The sequence below is a fragment of the Syngnathus scovelli genome, chromosome 5 (assembly GCF_024217435.2).
Source record: "Syngnathus scovelli strain Florida chromosome 5, RoL_Ssco_1.2, whole genome shotgun sequence".
NCBI classification, from domain to species: domain Eukaryota; kingdom Metazoa; phylum Chordata; class Actinopteri; order Syngnathiformes; family Syngnathidae; genus Syngnathus; species Syngnathus scovelli.
The window spans coordinates 6,600,236-6,619,736 of record NC_090851.1 but is presented as its reverse complement, the minus strand read 5'-3'; the positions used below and the strand labels follow the sequence as shown (position 1 = coordinate 6,619,736).

The 19,501-nt window shown below is 42.3% G+C and overlaps 2 protein-coding genes and 2 non-coding genes across 6 annotated transcripts in view; all 4 read left to right on the top strand.

The window, feature by feature from the left end:
- Positions 1–5,387, top strand: part of dlc1 (DLC1 Rho GTPase activating protein) — a 60,274-nt gene extending 54,887 nt beyond the window's left edge. For all 3 annotated transcript variants that reach the window (XM_049719533.2, XM_049719534.2, XM_049719535.2), the window contains 5 exons: positions 109–223; positions 1,625–1,834; positions 2,810–3,027; positions 3,101–3,274; positions 4,141–5,387. In XM_049719533.2, coding sequence (XP_049575490.1) covers positions 109–223; positions 1,625–1,834; positions 2,810–3,027; positions 3,101–3,274; positions 4,141–4,240 — 817 coding nt within the window. In that variant the 3' untranslated portion in view covers positions 4,241–5,387. The remainder of the gene's footprint in view (positions 1–108; positions 224–1,624; positions 1,835–2,809; positions 3,028–3,100; positions 3,275–4,140) is intronic.
- Positions 5,388–9,027: 3,640 nt separating this feature from the next.
- trnad-guc (transfer RNA aspartic acid (anticodon GUC)) lies at positions 9,028–9,099 on the top strand. The gene has a single exon. It is a non-coding gene; the product is annotated as a tRNA-Asp (tRNA).
- A 683-nt stretch (positions 9,100–9,782) lies between these two features.
- Positions 9,783–9,854, top strand: trnad-guc (transfer RNA aspartic acid (anticodon GUC)). Its single transcript has one exon. It is a non-coding gene; the product is annotated as a tRNA-Asp (tRNA).
- A 270-nt stretch (positions 9,855–10,124) lies between these two features.
- lonrf1 (LON peptidase N-terminal domain and ring finger 1) lies at positions 10,125–19,432 on the top strand. The gene is made up of 12 exons (XM_049720386.1): positions 10,125–10,857; positions 12,313–12,431; positions 12,896–13,018; positions 14,404–14,601; positions 15,194–15,407; positions 15,531–15,633; positions 16,002–16,116; positions 16,194–16,315; positions 16,396–16,554; positions 16,720–16,882; positions 16,998–17,150; positions 18,096–19,432. The coding sequence occupies exons 1-12, from the start codon at positions 10,245–10,247 to the stop codon at positions 18,252–18,254; spliced, it is 2,241 nt and encodes a 746-aa protein (XP_049576343.1). The 5' UTR covers positions 10,125–10,244; the 3' UTR covers positions 18,255–19,432.
- Positions 19,433–19,501: the final 69 nt, after the last annotated feature.

Sequence of the window (19,501 nt, the reverse complement as noted above, 5' to 3'; positions counted from 1 at the left end):
GGTGTAAGCAGCCTTTTTTCCACCATAGGTCTCTGTCCTAATGATGAATGCTGTTTCCTAATCTCACTGTGTTCCTCTTCTTGACCGTCTTTTTCCACTCCCTTGCAGGGTGATGAACAGGAAACAGTCTCTGGGAAAGCCGGACCAAAGAGACCTGAATGAGAACTTGGCCGCGACCCACGGCCTGGCGCACATGATCATGGAGTGCAGAAAACTCTTCAGGGTAAGTTTTAATCTACAATTTATAGTACTTGAGAAATAGGCCCATCAAAAAGTAGTGTTTGATTTACAAGTAATTGTCACCCATCATAACAAATGATTCATAATTTTCCTTAAATTCCTCAAAATGGTGGCACAGCATTACTTTGGTCTATAATTAGCTTCTGACTTCACCTCAAGCGAATAGGTGTAACTGAATCACGAATGTACGGGGAAACACTGCATACGGGTTCTAGCCTAAAATGGTGCCTCGGGTGTATCTGTTGACAGCATGTTGCCTCTTGCTAAAGCAGCAATATTATTAGCAAGTCGCTGGTATGCTGGTGTTTGTCCCGACAACAGACATTTGGTTACATAACTATTTGATCCGGTCCATGCTGTCTTCCTCTTCAACACTGCTATGGTAACGCGAGATAAATATTTGCCACTACAGTGCAGTCCAGCAAAAAAGCAGAAATATCTTTGTAAGAGTGTCCGCAAGGAGAGCGCTGGAGCGGATCAACGAGAAATAATCAGCCTACTACACAATTACTAATCCAATTTCAATCCCAAAGTCTGGCGCAGTTACTGCCCGCTGACATGCAACAGCGCTCGCCAAAGGGACGACACGCTGTGGGTCATTAGGGTTGAGCGCTTAATCAGATTGTGGGAGAGCTTCCTGTCATGGTCGCAACCCTCAGTCACTAACAGAGTTACCTAGCCAATAATTGGCCTTTAATTAAATTTTTCTTTCCGGTCAAGGCCCATAAAAGGAGTCTTTAATTGACAATAATTTGTTTGTTTTTCTCCAAACCCTTTGTTATGAATTTGATGCTTTTTTAAGCATCAGTTAGAACTCTGAAAAATGGCAGACAGCAAAAAGAAAGTGATAAATTACCAGAAAGAGGACATGATGTTGTTTCATATGCTTATACTCCCCCGTGCTTGATCCCTTTTCCCATGACATAAGTAAAGTGCTGTTGTCTGGAAAGGCCTGGCCTCTCATCTGTAATTTGTAATCTACTAGATTTTGTGAGTGCAAAAAAAACCCCATCAACCTACTCCTTGTAAAATTGGCCTTAAAAGTATCGGGCTCTATTAGCAAAGGCCTAAAAACTGTGTCGCCCATCGGCAAGATTGGTAGATAACGATCGCGCGTGATATGTTTAGTTATGTAACCTCATAACATCTCCATCTTCCAGGTTATAATTGTACTGACTTATCCCTAGTGATGAGTGTTGCTTTACACTCGTAAGTCAGTGAGTGTGCACCAAATCTGGTTTAAATCATGCTCTCGGGAATGAAAACAAAACATCTGTGCTGATTTTCAATGGAAGCCGTTAAAACCAACGGAATAAAAATCCCAAAGTATCATAACCTTGCTCACTTAACAACTCTGAGTAAAGCTCCTCTTGTGCTCCTGCAGATCCCCGAGGAGATGAGTCGTTGTAGGAACTCTTATGTCGAGCAGGCTCTTCTACCACGACGCTTGGAGGAGCTATCGGGTAGCGACTCAGGTGGATACCGGTCCTACCTGCGCGACGCTCTTGACGCTCTCCTCAAGGAGGCCAAAGACAAATTTAAAGGTTACGACAGCTTCTCCACTCCGGAACAAGCTGAGCTGGCCTATCGCAAGGTAATTCATCACCTCAAACACTTATCACGTATCCTAAGTATGTGCCTCGTGGAGATGGGTCCAGCCTTCGCAAACTATTGATGAACGAGCGTTTAAAAAGGAATGGGTAGTCAGTCAGCATGTCTCCTGAGTGTAAACAGGCCGTCAAAGTGTCTTCTCCGCTGTCTCTGTTTCCTGTCCTGCCTTCCTCGCTGTCCTTTTTCTCTAAATATCTTGTGGAAAAGCAGCAGTTAGCGTTTCCTGTATTGAGGAACGCGTCCGTGTGAAACTAGCCTGGCCCTTGGCTTCTCATTCCCCTCCCCAGCACTGGACCCTGTCCCAATATGACATCAGCTCGCCCCACACACACACACACACTCACACACACACACACACACACACACACCAATCTCCCTAAAGGCAACATTTCCCATGTTTAGTGTGTAAGGCCTCTCAAAGCGGGGTTATCTTAAAGTCACAAGGCTTCAGGATTCAACGTGCCGTCTTTATCATCTGATGGAAGGAAAAAGCAGCTGACTTGGCTGGAGGGCAGTCAGAGCACAAGCAGATTGTTGTGCCTGAACGCATCGCTTCATAAATCAATAAATCAATGACACACATCACTAGCAAGACCCTAAAGCAGAGAACAACAAAACTATAGAGATACACCGATTAATCAATAACTTCATCAAGGGGCAACAGTCAGGCACTTTGCATGGCTAGTGAATTTTGACCTCATCATACACGTTTGGGTGGGCTAGAGCCAAGATTGGGAACCAGCAGGCCCCCTCTCAGGTCCAACATCAACAAAATGTTTTACTGGATGAGTGGACCAAAAAAAAAATCCCACAGATGCACTCCAACATCTTGCGGAAAATTGAGTCTTGATTAGATTCATCTGTTTATTTCTTATTATAGAAAACCAAATCATTTCGCTTTTTCATTTCATTTCACAAACACACTTTGGTAGTGAGCGCTTGGTGTTTCTTTGTCCAGGTACACGACGGCTTCCCACTGAGGCTGTGGAAGGCAACCGTGGAGGTGCCTGCATCTCCGGAGGAGGTCCTGACCCGGATTGTGAGGGAGCAGGCACGCTGGGATGAGGACCTGTACGAGAGTCGCGTGGTAGAAAGCTTGGACGAGAAGACCGAGGTCTACCAGTATGTGCGGAATACCATGGCCCCACACCCCATGAGGGACCATCTGGTGCTCAGGTAAAGATCTCTAAATCTTGACCTTCTGTCAGCTGTCATGCTTGTGAGCTAATATATTTCTTTTACACACTAGAACATGGATAACAGACCTGCCAAAAGGGGCGTGTGCCCTGGTGTCTACATCAGTGGATCACAGCGCAGCGCCCGTGGTGGGCGTGCGCGCCAACGTTTTCCTCTCACGCTATTTTATCGAGCCCTGTGGAGCCAACAAGTCTCGGCTCACGCACATTTCCAGAATTGATTGCAGGTCAGTGTTTTTTTATTATTATTATTATTTTACTTGGACATTGATATTAGTCTCAGGCTTTACTCACACTGACAGCCCTAAATCCTTTTTTATTATAGTCAGCTTGGTTATATGAAGTCTGAACAGCAGAAATCCCATGAAATACAATTTTTATAAGACATATTCAAACCTTGTGGAGGCAGTATGTGGACACCCTGGTCTTTCAGAGCAGTTGTCAGAGACAGAAGTCAAATTGTTTAAACAGCAAGTGATAGACCCCACACATGTCGAAGGGGGGAAAAAATATCACAACAGTCCCCAACCAACAGGACCCAAACATACCTCAGAGAGAGAAGCACCATTATGCCACAGGGCATCCAGATTGATGGAAAATACCAACTAGTAGTAGTGATGGAAGAGGAATGATATTTTGATTGTAGTGGCAAACTCTCCTTGTTATTTTTATTTACACAAACACACATCGTTGCGATCGCAAATACGTATTGTCAATCCCAATTATTTTCCAAGCACCTTACACCACAAGAAAATCACTCGGTAAAATCTTATGTATCTCAACTTTCCATACCCAATCTTGTTGCTGCAGCCGACTATTGTACTCCATTTTGCGTCAAATTATTTAAGACTTAGAACAATGAACAGAATTCTTAGACATGAACATCGCCATCTTATCGACCAAAATGTCATTACCACTGCAACCCGTGCAAATTCAAAGTGCCTGGCATGACTAGTCTTCCGTGACCAAATCAAAGTAGAACTTCGGAAAGGGATTTGACTAACGAACTGGATGAAGCTCCGGTGTGAACAAGGGCTTTTTGAATGACGCTTGAGTGCCACAAGTTGACACGCTCTGCTGTCTGCTTACACAGGGGTCGCTTCCCAGAGTGGTACAACAAACTGCACGGACACTTGTGTGCTGCCGAGGCGGCACGGATTCGTGACTCCTTCGTGTTGCCCACAGATAAATGAGACTCCCGGAGAGAGGAAGGCCATCCTCCATCTCATTACAAACACAGGACAAACCTTGGCTCCTGGATTTGAAGGACTTTGTTGTTGATGTTTTTTTAAACCGTATTATTGATGTTACCATTTAATATGCCCTCTGGTCCTGCCATTTAAGTATTTATGTGGGTGAAAGAACATTGATGAGATGGGATGTGTGGCTTTATCCAAAGAGTGATATTGCTTCTGAGAAGCAAAGGTGACTGACTGCATGCGTAACGAGAGCAAACAATAGTTAAGGTCAACATACTCCAGTGTACATACACTAACTACTCTTTTCACACTTAATATTAATGCTGTCTCTCTTGTTTTACATTCATCTTTTTTTTCTGTTACGTGGGAGGAAGCGCATACAATATTTATGATGTCGTGAGGATTGATGAGTGCATGGGTGAGAACAGACGTGAATGTGCTGGCTCGGTTTGAGATGATTTGTGGATCGGAAAGGATAGGATAACAAAGTGGTGGCTGGCTCACCAAAAGCAGCAGGAAAGCACCATGACACCTCTCTGAACGTTCCATTACGAGGAGTGATTAGTGTTGAAGACCAATTGACACAAGTGGACCAAATAAAAATAAAAAAAGCACCCTTTATCTTTCTAGACATCTCCACAGAGTAAATTTAACAGTATGACGTATTTCCACAAACGTATTTTGAGTCCTAAGAATATTGACTGTCACAGTGCATGAAAACACAACACGTTCAACACAAAAATGAAAACCGTAAGAGAAAAGGTCCTTTTATAAAGGAGGAGATTTTACAGGTTTTACTGTAAAGATGCATGTTAATGCGCTTTTACAAAAAATATGGAAGACAAGTTTCTCACTGTGTAGTTGTTCACTTGTTTTAACAGAGCTTCCTGCATACTTCACCTAAGCCATCATCCATATCGTTCATGTAACCGTCTCTATCAAACAACACATGACTATGATCGTTAATTTAAAACAAATATATTTATACCTCAGATATATGTTTGTTTTGTATCCTTTCGTTGTATTGTATTGTAAATGTTGAGCTCTGTTACGGAAATGGGGAAAAAATGCTTTATCTTTTTTATTAATATTATTTCTGTACAGTTTAATCAAAGTGCACTATTAAATGTATTAAAATAAACACTGGTGATTTTCTGATGTAATATCGGGGGTATCGCGAGGCCACGCCACAAATAATTCCTCATAATCTCGGTGGTAATTTGTTTGCTTGTTCTGATCCAGGAGTGGATTACTTTTATCGCCACATTCAACTATGCCAGTTAAGCACCGATAGTGCCAACAAGGAGCTGAGGGGAGGTCAGTACCGGCCGCTGCATTTCTACATTCCGTTCTCTCAATTGCATCTTGCATAACATGTCGTACAGTACTTTCATATTGCCCAAAACAAAGGGGCTCATTGTAGCACAGCTGCTCCAAAGCCAGCGGCCTGGAAGGGGGCACATGTAATGAGACCTGGTAGAACGCAGACCGCCGTCACGGTTGAAATTGTTCACATTCATAAATGTGCACCTCCTGCATGTCCTCGAATTCTTGAATGATCTCTTCAACAGTCGTAGGAAATCACAATGTTGCAATCTATCGGCCCACGGGCTTTTTACATGTAGTTCTTGGCCACCGTGTTGGTGACTGCTGGTGTAATACAATGAAAATGAAAAATGAAAACTACTTAACACTGCAGAGTGATCATAGTTTACTCAGCAGGAAGACTCTTTTCTACGCCCAAGTTCCATTTCTGGGTCCATCGGCATAATTTAAAAACAAAGCAGACGATGATGTTTTTAAGGCTAAGGTTTGTTTGACTTTTAAACCCTGTCTTTCTAGAACTATAAGTTAATTGTATCTCTTGATGATTTCTTTTTTTTACTTCGAATGCTCCATTGCAGTGGAGGTAAGTTACTATCACAACAACTTGGTTGTGTAATGTTATTTTTGGGTTCATCAAAAGGAGAAAATTGTGTACCCTGTAGACACTGTGAACTTAGGTATCAGGTGCTGCCTGTTGTTGTTCTTTTGACAGTGTATTAACTTTGGACCATGCGTTGAAGCTCGTTCCAAGTGTGACAGCTGTAGCAAGTGGCAACTTGACTGGGACAACTATGCATTTGGTTTACGTGCCGGTGCTCTCGCTCCCTCGATCACTCTTCACTTGGCCATGAGGAGCTGGCAAGGAGCCACAGCCTCCAGAAAGCCTCCAGTTTTGGAGATTTCCTTGTATGTATCTCATTAACAACAAGCGCTGCCAGCCTCACGTCATCCTGAAACACATGCGCTGGGATGTTAAGAGATGCGCATTTTGTGCCGAGAACCCAAACACGGCAGGAAGATTATGGAGGGCCAGATAAGGCTGACCCTGAGTCAGCATGCATTCCTCCACACTTGTCTGAGATTCAACCACAGAAGTGTTCCCACATTGATAAATGAGTACAAAACATCTAAGTGCACGCTTGCATGTGATTGTGCGTTTCTTCATAAGAAACTCTTGTCCTCGTTTGCATCTTAGGCTTAGCCAGATTGTTATTTACATTATTTTCAACAAAGCAAGCACGTAGAGGAGAGGAGGGTCCGTCAGGAGGTCGAATCTCGGATTCAGGAGTGTGGTTTTTGTCCTGGCCGTGGAACAGTGGACCAGCTCTATACGCTCGGCAGAATACTTGAAAGAGGGAGTTGGCTCGACCAGTCCACGTGTTTTGTGGACCTGGAAAAGGCGTTCTACCGTGTCCCTCGGGGAGTTCTGTTGTGGGGGCTTTGGGAGTACTGGGTACCGAACCCACTGATGAGGGCGGTTCGGTCCCTCACCACCAATGTCAGAGTTTGGGCCGCAGTTCCGTTAGAAAGTCAAAAGGGTTCAAAAATGCAACTGGTTCATGAAGCTTCATTTTCCTGTTATATACAGTTTCCGACTAGATAAGTTCAACATATACTAAGTTAACACAAAAATAGGTTGAAAGTCAAGGTTACCATTCAGTGACATCTTGAAAGAGAGAAGAATTTGACTTTATTTTAACATCTCGTGAGTCTATATTACATTCAATAACAGATGTTCAATATAGCCAGAGATCATTCTTAAGTCTACATATTTTCTACATGTGCTCATGCAGATAGATGATCATACCGTACATAGCATTCCGTCACGTCATGTAAGGAGAGCAACATTTGCCCGCTGGCCTCTTTACCACTCTGAACATTTGAGTAGCTGTGTCTGGGTAGAAGGAATCCCACATAGCTGCCAAATATGACACACGTTATGGGTCACAGTTGATTAGTACTGTGCTTGTACGTGTATGTCATTGTTTTATTGCATTAGATTTGTGCTACAGATAACACATTCAGTCGCTTTTTCTAGTTGGAATTCCATGTGAGGATACATTTGATGTTTGACAGTTTTGTTATTATTTTGTTTATTTGCGAAGGCACTGTTGCCGTCGCAACGCTGAGTTACACAACGCTAAAAATGAGGGTTTAAACCTGCATAAAAACTCATAAACGTTTGCAAACACATTTTGCTTAGCAATAGAATCAATATTTCATTAGTTAATTGTGTGATTAAAAAACATTCAGTAGTATGATGGTTATCAGCAGCACGCTCTACAAATTTTCAAAAAAGAAGCCCCAGTTGTACGTTTCACCTTGCGCTACAAAACTGAGGTGGTACATATAAGAGCCATTGAACATATCCACATAAATTAATTCAGCAGGTTGCTTTTGCTGAGCATATCTTGAAAGATCAACCCTGCCCTCTGGTGGCCCTTTGGAAATCATATACTCACCCCAAAACAAATCACACCTTCATCCATCTATCTTCTACCGCTTATCCAGGGTCGGGTCGTGGGGGCAAGAGTTTTAGGAGGGACGCCCAGACTTCCCTCTCCCCATCCACTTCATCCAGCTCATCCAGCACGGTTGAACGCCTTCTCCACGTCCACATAACATACGTGGATTGGTTGAGCGAACCTTCATGCACCCTCAAGGATCCTGCTGAGGGTATAGAGCTGGTCCACTGTTCCACGACCAGGACGAAAACCACAATGCTCAATGACTCAATGATTTGACCTCCCAACAGACCCTCCTCTCCAGCACCCCTGAATAGTTCTTATCAGGGAGGCTGAGTAGTGTAATTTGGACCCACCCTCCAGTCCCCCTTCTTAAAAAGGGGGACCTCCACCCCAGTTTGCCAATCCAGAGGCACTGTCCCTGATGTCCACGCGATGTTGTAGAGGCGTGTCAGCCAGGACAGCCCCACAACACCCAGAGCCTTTAAGAATCCCAGGAAGATCTCATCCACCCTCGGGCCTTGCCATCAAGGGGCTTTTTAACTACCTCTGTGACTTCGACCCACCCCAGAGATGGGAGAGCCCACCTCAGAGTCCCCAGCCCCTGCTTCCACAATGGAAACCAAGGTCTTTGGCCGCCACCCAGCTCACTTTGCATCTGACCCCTTTGGCCCATCCAACAGGTGAGCCTATGGGAAGGTGGACCCACATTGTCTTTTTGGGTTGTGCCCGGCCGAGCCCCATGGGTGAAGGCCCGGCCACCAGACGCTCGCCTTCGAGCCCCGACTCTAGGCCTGCCTCCAGAGGGGGGGGCCGGTGACCCATACCTGGAATAACAGGATCCATTTTTATGCATCACTATAAAGGATCTATAAACTGTGCTTTGTCTGGCCCCTCACCGAGGACCCTTTTACTATGGGTGACCCTGCCAGGGCCTGGTATTACGAGTATGTATACAAGACGAATACTGGGAGACCTTCAAGCACTACTTCCTCGTTAGTATAGTGGACAGTATCTCCGCCTGTCACGCGGAAGACCGGGGTTCGATTCCCCGACGGGGAGTTCTGTATTTTCTTGTTTTCCAATTTTTTTCTTTTCATTTCCAAGACATCACAATTTACATATTGCTGAAGCTCCGGATCGAAAAGTACCAGCGCCAGGTATTTGATTGACACCAGCCTTATTTCAAGGCAATGAAAACTCATAAATCAACACAAACTCTACATATTTAAACGGATCAGCTGATTCAAACTGAAATTTTCTGGCTTTATTATTTCAAAATAAAAGCTTAGATTTAAATGTTGGTGGGTTTCCTTCTAATTTCCACTCTAGACCAATTCAAACCGTTCCAACGCCTAACAAATTGTCTTTTCTGACCATGCATTTGTTCAGCACTGCAGTCTGGTGGTCATTTGGAAAAACATACACCCAAAACCAAACCACACCTCTTCAAACTTAATAATTCAACAAAATCACAAATCTTGCACATTATTTAAGAAACCAAGAAGATAACATTATTTAAGAAACCAAGAAGATAACGGTAAATTCTATTTTCATTCTATAACACTACCACAAATAATGATAATATTGAAATAAATAGAGAATAACAAAGAATTTATATCTCAGATCCGTTTTGAATATGACAAGTGGTTCATGAAGCATCCTTTTTGGGCCATTATATCCAGAGGAATTAGCAAATTCTTAAACATTTATATATTTTAAAACTGCTGAAATGTAACAGCAGTTCCTCGTTAGTATAGTGGACAGTATCTCCGCCTGTCACGCGGAAGACCGGGGTTCGATTCCCCGACGGGGAGGATAACCTTTTACTTGTTTTTCCCTTATGGCTGTCTGGAATTTTGAATTGCTGAAACTATGAATGGATAAGTACAGGTATCGTACAGATACTAGCCACATTTCTCTCTTTTTTAAATTCACTTTCTTAAATTGTTATTTCGGTATCAAGGAACGTCTTGTAGAACCAATAATTCCTTCACGTCCTCTTTGCGGTTATGAAACTTGACTCAGGCATGGTTTTGTAACCCAGTCGCACCGGCCAATCACGGGCGATCCTTTCCTCATGTGACGTGGGTTTTTATGTAACGAACGAGCGTACACAGAGAAAGTCAGTAGAGGACCTACTCGAGGAGATGAATAGTTTCGTTAACCGAGGAGACAGATATTACTCGTAACATTTTTCTTTCATCATGTCGCTCCAGGAGCCAGGTGAGGAAGCGACGGGGGAGAGGAGCGCTTTTGTGATAGGCACCGAAAAGGATGACGTCCCCGAGCAGGCGGACGTAGACCACCATCAGCTCATCCTGCTAAAAGCCAATGCTTTAACCTCGGAAAACTCCCTTAAAGAGGCCATTTACTGGTTCTCGATGGCCTCGCGCTACGGGCCCGTGAAACCCGAACAGCTAAGCACGTTTGTGGACTGTATAGTGCGAAATCTAAAAGATAAGACTGCCTGCGGGTCGGTCTCGCCGCCCAAGCTGGACTCGAAGGAGCAGGATAGCTGCTGGAATCAAGTGTTTGACTGCCCTAGTTGCAACAGTTTTTTAGGGGAACCCGTGACGTTAGCGTGTGGACACTCATTCTGCAAGAGATGTTTGCAACGAGGGCTGCTCTCCAGGTGCAAGTTGTGCCACGAACCGGTCAGATGCGAAGGCAAGCCCAACGTGATTTTGTGCGGACTCTTAGCCAAATGGTTCCCCAGCGAGGTAAAACGGTTCAAAAGACTAAGCGAAGTGGATGAACTGTGTCTGCGGAATCGCTGCGTGGACGCCGTGAGGCAAGCGAGCGATATGATCCAAGCAGGTGAGTTGTAAACTTTATTCAACGGGATTTATTTTGACAGTGGACGTTTGCTTCCTGCAATTGAGCATGAACCTTAGTTACGTAGACACGCCTTGAACGGGTTGGCCCCTCGCCGGGATACGTGAATGCGTCCGCCGTATTGAATGTGGCAAATGTCAACTTTCGCTAGAATTTGCAATGTACACAAAGTCAATCCCCCACTCATACAGTAATATGTTTCACTGAAAATATAAGCGAATGTCGTAAAAGCTAAGGAAGATTTATTTTAAAAACTAAACGTGATATATTACGTCCTTTTGTTGTTCAACTGGGTTTATTGTCAAGCAGTTACCATAGCGACGCCGTTAACGGTCTGCGCCGAGTTTACGAAAGGTTCACACACGGCGCATGCGCGTCGGGGTCAGCTTGCGTAAGTTAGGTCGTGACACTTATTGCAGGTTTTGTAACTTGCGGGGGGGCTGGTCTTATTGGTTATATATGCTGCAGTGCAACCAATGGCTTTTAGACAACGAAAATGGTCATATGCATCACTTGTGACTCATGATTAGGCCTCTTAGGTTTGGTAACACGACAACAATATGAAAGAGGGGGAAAAGGTGGCGACTGTTTTCCTGCAGCAGACTGTGAAAGTAGCAGGCATGCAGTTTGAGGAAATGCATTTGAACATCATTAAATAATCCAATACCATTGTTCTTGCACGACATTGCAATGGTTATTTATAAGTGGGTCAATGGGGTAAAGGTATAGTTACGCCAGCAGAATGCAAATAGTTCTTGAATTGCTCTTGTCATTGCAGAAAGAATCTTGATCATCCCGTTAATGTAAAATGCCAACGTCCCCCAAACAAATGACTACATGAATGCATTTGTTCCTAAACACAGTTTTTGGTTGTATCTTAGTTTTGTGTAAAAATCTAAAGACAGCTGACTAATTGTCTAATGCTCGTGTAGACCTCTGCTTAAAATGCAATACAATACAATAATATACAATAATATCTTTATTTATATAGCGCTAGCACCACTTTCACTTTTTGCCGTAACAAAGTGCTTTACAAAGACCTAAAATGATACAATACAAAAATAACAAATTACATTAAACATTGGCAATAATACAAACATAATAACTATCCCCCCATATGACTTGTTGTTTGAAGCGGTTATACCCTTCACCAGTGGCTCGAAGGGGTCTGCTCCAGCTAAATTGGGAAAAGAAACACTACCTCAAGCATCCATTGACGAAAAGAGAGACTTGAGAGGATGGTTCAGTTCTCCTGTCCCAAATAGACCCGTCCGATTCAATTTCAATTGCCGATTGACAGTTGTCATTGTTGTTGGGTTTTTTTTTTAATCGTGACACAAACCTAACATTCACACAATGTTTTTTGAGCTGCTTGATAATAGGAAAATTCAAAATAATTTCTCTTGCCTCTCTTTTTGCTCCCCATGCTCTTTGAAGAACCCAAAACAACAGCCGATGTACGACTCTCAAGAGCAGAAGCATATACATCTCTAAAACAATTTGATCTAGCTCTGGAGGACATTGAGTTTTGTCTTGCATCTGGCTGTTCCGCTGAGGTAGGTCAATTTCAGTCAAAAATCAATCAGAATGAAAACATTCTTCATTTTTACTTTTTTTTTTTTTTTACCTGCGTGCTCCAAGTAGACCAATCTTTGATCTTTTGTAGCATTTATATATATATATATATATATATATATATATATATATATATATATATATATATATATATATATATATATTATTTAAAAAAGCACACAAGCAGCATCACACCAATATTTTTATCACCAGCTCAAAACAATGCAAATATGTCAGTGTTTGTTTTACTAAAGCAGTGACCACTAATTATTTACGTTTGTTGTTTGCTCTTTGTCAAAATATGTTAGTTAGATGTACACCGTTGACTTTCACTTCAAATTACAAGCGAAGACAACAGCATGGTTCCTTTGTTTTTGTTTGTGCCTTGAAGCTGCAAATTCGGTGATTGTAACAACCTACTAAATTTGATGTTACGTCCTGGTAGGCTTTGTTTAGGAAAGCCACGGTGCTTCAGGAGATGGGCGAAGTAGATCAATCCCTCCAAGTCTTCCTCAATTGCCTTGCTGTGGACGAAAATTTCCCCTGCGCAAAACGACAAGTAGAAAAGGTGAGCTAACACATCTCATTATGTGATGTTGTCTGACTAAGTTGTGGCCACAATCTAATTTTCTGCCTTTTATTACTGTTTGTTGTAAACGCTATAATCTTTGTTGAGAGACATAGACATGTAGTAGCCAATGTGAGTCTTGAGTAAGTCTTTTAGGAGAAGTTAAGGTGTGGCCTACGAGGTAGCTCGAGGTGCATTTAGTGCACCCAAGTCACCAATTAAAACCCAAAGGTGTGGTATTTTTGCCTCGTCATGATCCTGATGACAGATGTGCCATGTTAAGCAGGTCAAAAAGTTAAGCCGACACCCCTAAATGGAACGCAGAAACGAACGCATTAAATACTCAACATAAAAGAGGTAGCAGGAAGTAATTATAGTATTACATTGACTTAACTTGAGAAATAAACCGATAAACAGTTTCACTTGCCACCGCTGTATCATCTTGGTTATGTTCGCTAAAGAGCAGGTCTTGTGACTTGACCAAATTAGCTTTAATCAACAGAACCAGCTCTGTCGCTGTTATGCAAGAGGAACACAGTTGACTCATTGTATACTGTTGAACCTGATTTTTAAAGGCACTTTTATCTGCTCAACATGTTTCGATATGAAATTCTCACTGTTGCCTAATCTTTGTGTAATTCTCTGTGTAAACTATCGGACTGCCTCGTTTAGTATCAAAATGTTTTTAAGAATGATAACGAATACATCTTATGTTGTCTTTGTAACAATGATTCCAAGTGCCGTACGTCATACACATTCATGTGAAAGTGTTTTTTTTTTTCCTGCCTCATGGGGGCATGTCAGAAAAAAAGTTTGAGAACTTTTGCTGTACAACAAGATTGCATAAGCAAGTCTGGTAACTCATCTTATTTTTTTTTCTCTCGCGAAGTTGTTGAATTTGAATTAAACATGTCTGCTGCTTGCAGCAAAGCAGATATATCTGTTTTCAAACCAATTATGATCATTTGAAATTGCAATGAAGTGATTTGATGACATAGTGAATGCTGTAGAAAGTTTTTACCTTACACGCTGACAGGAACCTTGGGGGTGTGACTTAGAGCTCATAATGACTCATAAGAAGCTATTATTAGAATAGGTAGACATACTTTCTTGGCTCTGCACATTTATTCATTTGTAAGTTTAATATGAGAATGAAACTTTTGAAATTGACTGACAGCAATTTGTGCTGTGTTTTTATGAGATACTTGGTTTTGGAACATTTTTTTATGGTTTCCATGAGACTTACCACCTTTTTATTGGACAGTGACAATATTTTTGTTTACACCAATTCCAATTGTTATCTTGTCAGATGATTGTCAGGGTTTCTGCAGTTGTTGAGGCCTACATAATTGACAGACAGATCACATGCTGTTTGTTTTCGACAGATTTTGTGTGACCTGCTCTCTTCGGCTAACGACAACATCAAGGTCGGCCTGAGGGAAACGGCGCAGAATACGTCACCCCACTTGCGCAGTAAAAGCCTTGTGGCCGGTGCCCAAGTTGGGTCACAAATTCCAGTCCAAAGACAAAGCCAACACCATGTCCGCGCTGTGTCGGCACACCAGCAAACAGACAAGCAGGAGGTCAGATAAGTCAAGACAACCATTGTAATTATTTGAATCATATTGCATTGCTTTCCTTGATAGCACATGTAGCACTGTAAATAAAATAATAAATGAATCAAATCTATTATAAAATTAATTGACAACTATTTTAATAATTGAGTAATCGTTTAGAGATATTTAGCTTAACATTTTCCAAATCCTCGGATTTCAATCTCTCAACAGTAGTTATTCTCTTATTTTTGTAGTTCTTCATGAAAGTAGACTGAATATGTATTGTTTCATCAAAAATATATTTGCAAACATCTGCTTTTACATGAAAGACAATGACCAAAACCGGTAACCAAATCTGTTTTTAAAAAAGTGAAAAGAGGTAATCAAACCCTCTTGTGTGAGATTACTTTTTTTTTCCCCCCTTAACAATAAACAAATGGCCAATACACTAAGAATTAGTTAATAAGCAATAATTGGGAAAATAAAATGTTTTTGTAATACACTTTGATGATAAAAAAATTATCAGATTATTTGATTAATTGATCAAGTAATCAATTTGAAAATTATTTGATCGTGACTGTCCCATGTATTAATTTGAATTGTTACCTTTGTGCCACAGAAACGCTGGGAGAGTCTTGAGCGTACCAGTCTGAGTCGAGCTCATTCCCTGCGATGTAGCGGCCCCAGTTCTGGCGAGCTGGGACTGAAGAGGGTGTGCTCCGCCCCTCAGCTTGGGGACCAGGAGAAGGCAAGTCTGCTGAAGAGGAAGTTGTCCATTTCTGACATTGAGCCTTGCATTGTGGACAGCGGAAGTAGCAAGTATAAAAAGCAAGGTATTGTGCGGCACTTTTCTCTCTCTCCTGGTTTTCTTTTGTAATTGCAAACTGATTATTCTTACAAAAAAGTGCATGAGTCATAAAGATTAAGTTAACCTCATGTTCTCTGTCTCCCTCAAGGTGTGAAAACTTCTCCCAAAACAGCAACCAAAGCTAAAGCTTACAAAAGTGTTCTTAAGGATCTCATTGATGCCAATGACCTTGAGTGCTCTCTCTGCATGAGGTGAGCCCACGTGTGCGCTCTTTAGAATCTGAATGATGATATAATTACAGCATTAGTCTCTGGGATTGACCATGAGACAAAGCGCTTTGGGGGCCCATGAAGAACCGAAAGAAAGTAGCAATGAAATGAAATGAAATGAAATGAAATGAAATGAAACACACTTAATCTGTAGGTATATAAAATAGACAGTTAACTACCCATTCAATATGAACTACGCATAAGTAATTCCAAGTCAAAGCACGGCTTAGGTAGGAATCATTTGGGGCATGAACAATGTAGTTTCTACAAAAATACATCCTGCACTGATGAAACTTGATAATGAACCTTGAAAGGCATGTCTAATCAGGCCAATGCTATGTCCAAACCAGGTTATTTTACGAGCCTGTGACGACGCCATGTGGCCACACCTTTTGTAAAAGCTGCTTGGAACGCTGCTTGGACCACACGCCACATTGCCCCCTGTGCAAAGAGAGCCTAAAAGAGGTAAGGGCATGCCTGCATAGTGACTGATCTTTTCTCTATCATGTATGATTAATTATAAACCTCTCCCTCCTCGGCAGTATCTAGCGTGTAGAAAGTACACTGTGACAAGCATACTGGATGTGCTGATCAAACAGTATTTTAGTCAGGAGCATGAGGTGAGATCCAAGATTCACCTGGAGGAGACCAGAGAGCTATCTGAGTAAGTTAGCTATTGCTTCCCTTTCCTTATCTCCATTTAGAGTCAGCTTGTAATTTTCTCCTGTTCTGTTCCGACTGCAGCTTGACAAAGAACGTGCCTATCTTTGTTTGTACCATGGCGTACCCTACGGTGCCTTGCCCGCTGCATGTATTCGAGCCACGTTATCGCCTCATGATCCGCCGCTGCATGGACACGGGCACGCGGCAGTTCGGGATGTGTATCAGCGACCCCCAGAAAGGGTAAGCGAAAGGGTTTTGTGTACGTCGCATTTTCATGAGCTCTTGATACTGGAAGAACTTGCACACAAGGATCATGTGACTGATGACATCAAGTAATTAGTTACATAAGAGGGAATGCTGCCAAACATCTTGACAAAATTAACTCCGTGGCATCCACCGTGACAGGTTTGTCGACTACGGCTGTATGCTCATCATCCGGAGTGTTCACTTCCTGCCTGATGGTAGATCCGTGGTGGACACTATCGGAGGGAAGCGCTTCAGAGTCCTGTCCCGAGGAATGAAGGACGGCTATAGTATTGCTGACATTGAGCATTTGGAAGACACGAGGGTACGAACTGTTCCCTGAAATGTTGCTTTGTCCTACAGTACCTGAGTAATTTACTCTTTCACTTGGCACAACACAGAATCCAACCGTCACCGGTGTGTTCATTATTGGCTCTTAGGTGGAAGCCAGAGAAGAGCTCGAGAGCCTGCAAGAGCTCCATGATGCTGTATACAATCAAGCCCGTGTCTGGTTCCAGAATCTCAAGATCCGCTTTCACAACCAGATTCTTCAGCACTTTGGACCAATGCCCGAGAGAGAAGCTGATATCCAGGTACAACTCTTGACCTCCTCGGTATAAGACAGATAATGGCCAGTGCCTCTGAATCGCTACACAAATGCGGTCCTTCCCAACTCTGGGATCAATTTTTTGAGAAAAATGCAGATTTGACAGTCAATTGCTTGTTTACTTTCGTTTGGGAAGGCCTACATTACTGTGGGCTTAAGAGCCTTAGAGGTGCATAATAGCACGTTGTGGTTGGGGGGGGTGCTCGCCTCTTTACGCCAAAGAGGATTACATCTCGACTCCCTCGACAACCTGCGGGGCGGAGCCTTTTGACAGTATTGGCTCAAGAGCTTTATGGGTGCTTCATAGCTAATCCTACCTCTACTGTTGCATCACAAGTGTCATGGAGAAAATCCCCTTGTCGGTATGGGAGACGGTCGAAGCTACAATGAAGTACAGCTATGATCACATTCATGATTACTTCCGGTTCCCTAGTGGATGTACTTAGTAGATATCCATTTGTGGGTACACAAAATTGAGAAGAATAAACACACACGTCAACATTAGCCTACCCTTAAGTCATGTGCTTGTTTGCTGTCGTATTACAGGTGCAAAAGCATGTGAGAATAATTTAAAACAATTTCCAAAATTGTGGTGTTCAATTCAAATGAGGAAACTCGTATTCTAGATTTATTAAACACATGGTAGAATAAATCTCAAAGGGCCGATTACCCCTTTTTATAAGCAATATTGTAATAAAATGACTTGGTGAATTTTGGGGTTTGTTTGCTGTAACTTTCACAATATATTTAAAATTATGAAAAATATCAACTATTTCATCTATGTGTACTGAATCTTTACATGAGTTTCAGTTTTTGAAATTAAATGAACGAAAATAAATGATCCCTAATCTTATAATTTGTTGAGATGTGCCTGTATACGGCAGTTCCTTTCAGATTTTTTTTTCCTCCCCCCTTTTTTTTTCTTAACAAGGCGACTCCTAACGGACCTGCGTGCTGCTGGTGGCTACTGGCTGTGCTGCCCATCGACCCGCGCTACCAGCTGTCTGTCCTCTCCATGACCAGCCTCAAAGAGCGTCTGGTGAAGATCCAGCACATTCTCACCTATCTGCAGAGCATCCCCAACAGTTAGGAGCTTCCTCGTCTCGCCTCCACCACGCCGCCAATTGGAAACTTTAATGAACCCCTACATCCGATCCTTCCGCTCACAGCTATGCTGTGAAAATATTCTTGAACTTGCGGAAATGTGGCCAAACTGCCTCAGGGATTCTTCCAGTGACGCACAATATTTTGTTTCCGCAAACATGAATCACGACAGATCAAGTGGCTCTCACCTTTCTGGAATATGGTGAGGAACTTCCTGATGCACAGTAGTGTTGTCAAGGCTTGTGTACACCATTGAAGTGGACATCATTGAAATGGACTGAGGATGTTGGTTTGGGTCACGTCCCACCTGTTGAAAGTGGGGTGGAAGGGGAGCGGGCAAGATTCTGTTGGGAAAATCCAGAATGCTGCACAAACAACTACAAGAAGATAAAAGGTCTACATAATACCCAAGTGCAACCAAACTGACATTGATGGTTTACGCTGGCCCTGTTATTGAACAATAATCAGATTGCCCACATGGTTGTTTTGTTTCCACTGTCTTATTCACTCTACTTCCATCATGTCCCAAACTTCCTGTTGACATCAGATATGTTGTTTCCATGTGGCCATGCTCAAATACTCACGACCACAAATTGTCATCCTGAATGCACGCTTGTCAAAATCTTCCTCCCTGGACTATTTACTGCAAAAATCTTCCAAGGCTTGACACTTAGAACGGGAGTTATTTATGAATCCAACTACTTCTCAATATCACAATATTCAGTTACTCCTGCTGAATTAAGTGGAGAGATAACAAATGTTTGTATATTGTGACCTTATTTTTTTGTGTAGACGTTTTGAATAGGGGATATTGCAATATGAAGCCACCAAACCAGTGTATATGCATCTAGAAGGCAAACCTTTAATATTATTAATATTCCATAGACGCCCCTCTCTCTCTGCTTCCATGAGAGAACCTGTTGCCTTACACTCTATGAATTTGTGGTTTGAATTTACACTACACTTGGTTTACCATTCTTTTACATCTTGATGTAAAGTATCATCAAATTAGGATTTATTTTTCCAGCAGTCCAAAGCACCATTTCTTCACTACGTTGGAAAGATACAAGTTCATGGCTGCTTTATGTAAATCAGTTGTAAAGACATTTTTTTTATCTTGCGATTTCCTCTGTGTGTTAAGTTAATAAAAATTCTTTTTTTTTAGTAGGGTCTAGTTGGGCCTCTGTGTTTTCCTTTAACGTTGCCTTTCTGTATATTCACGCTTTGTAGCTT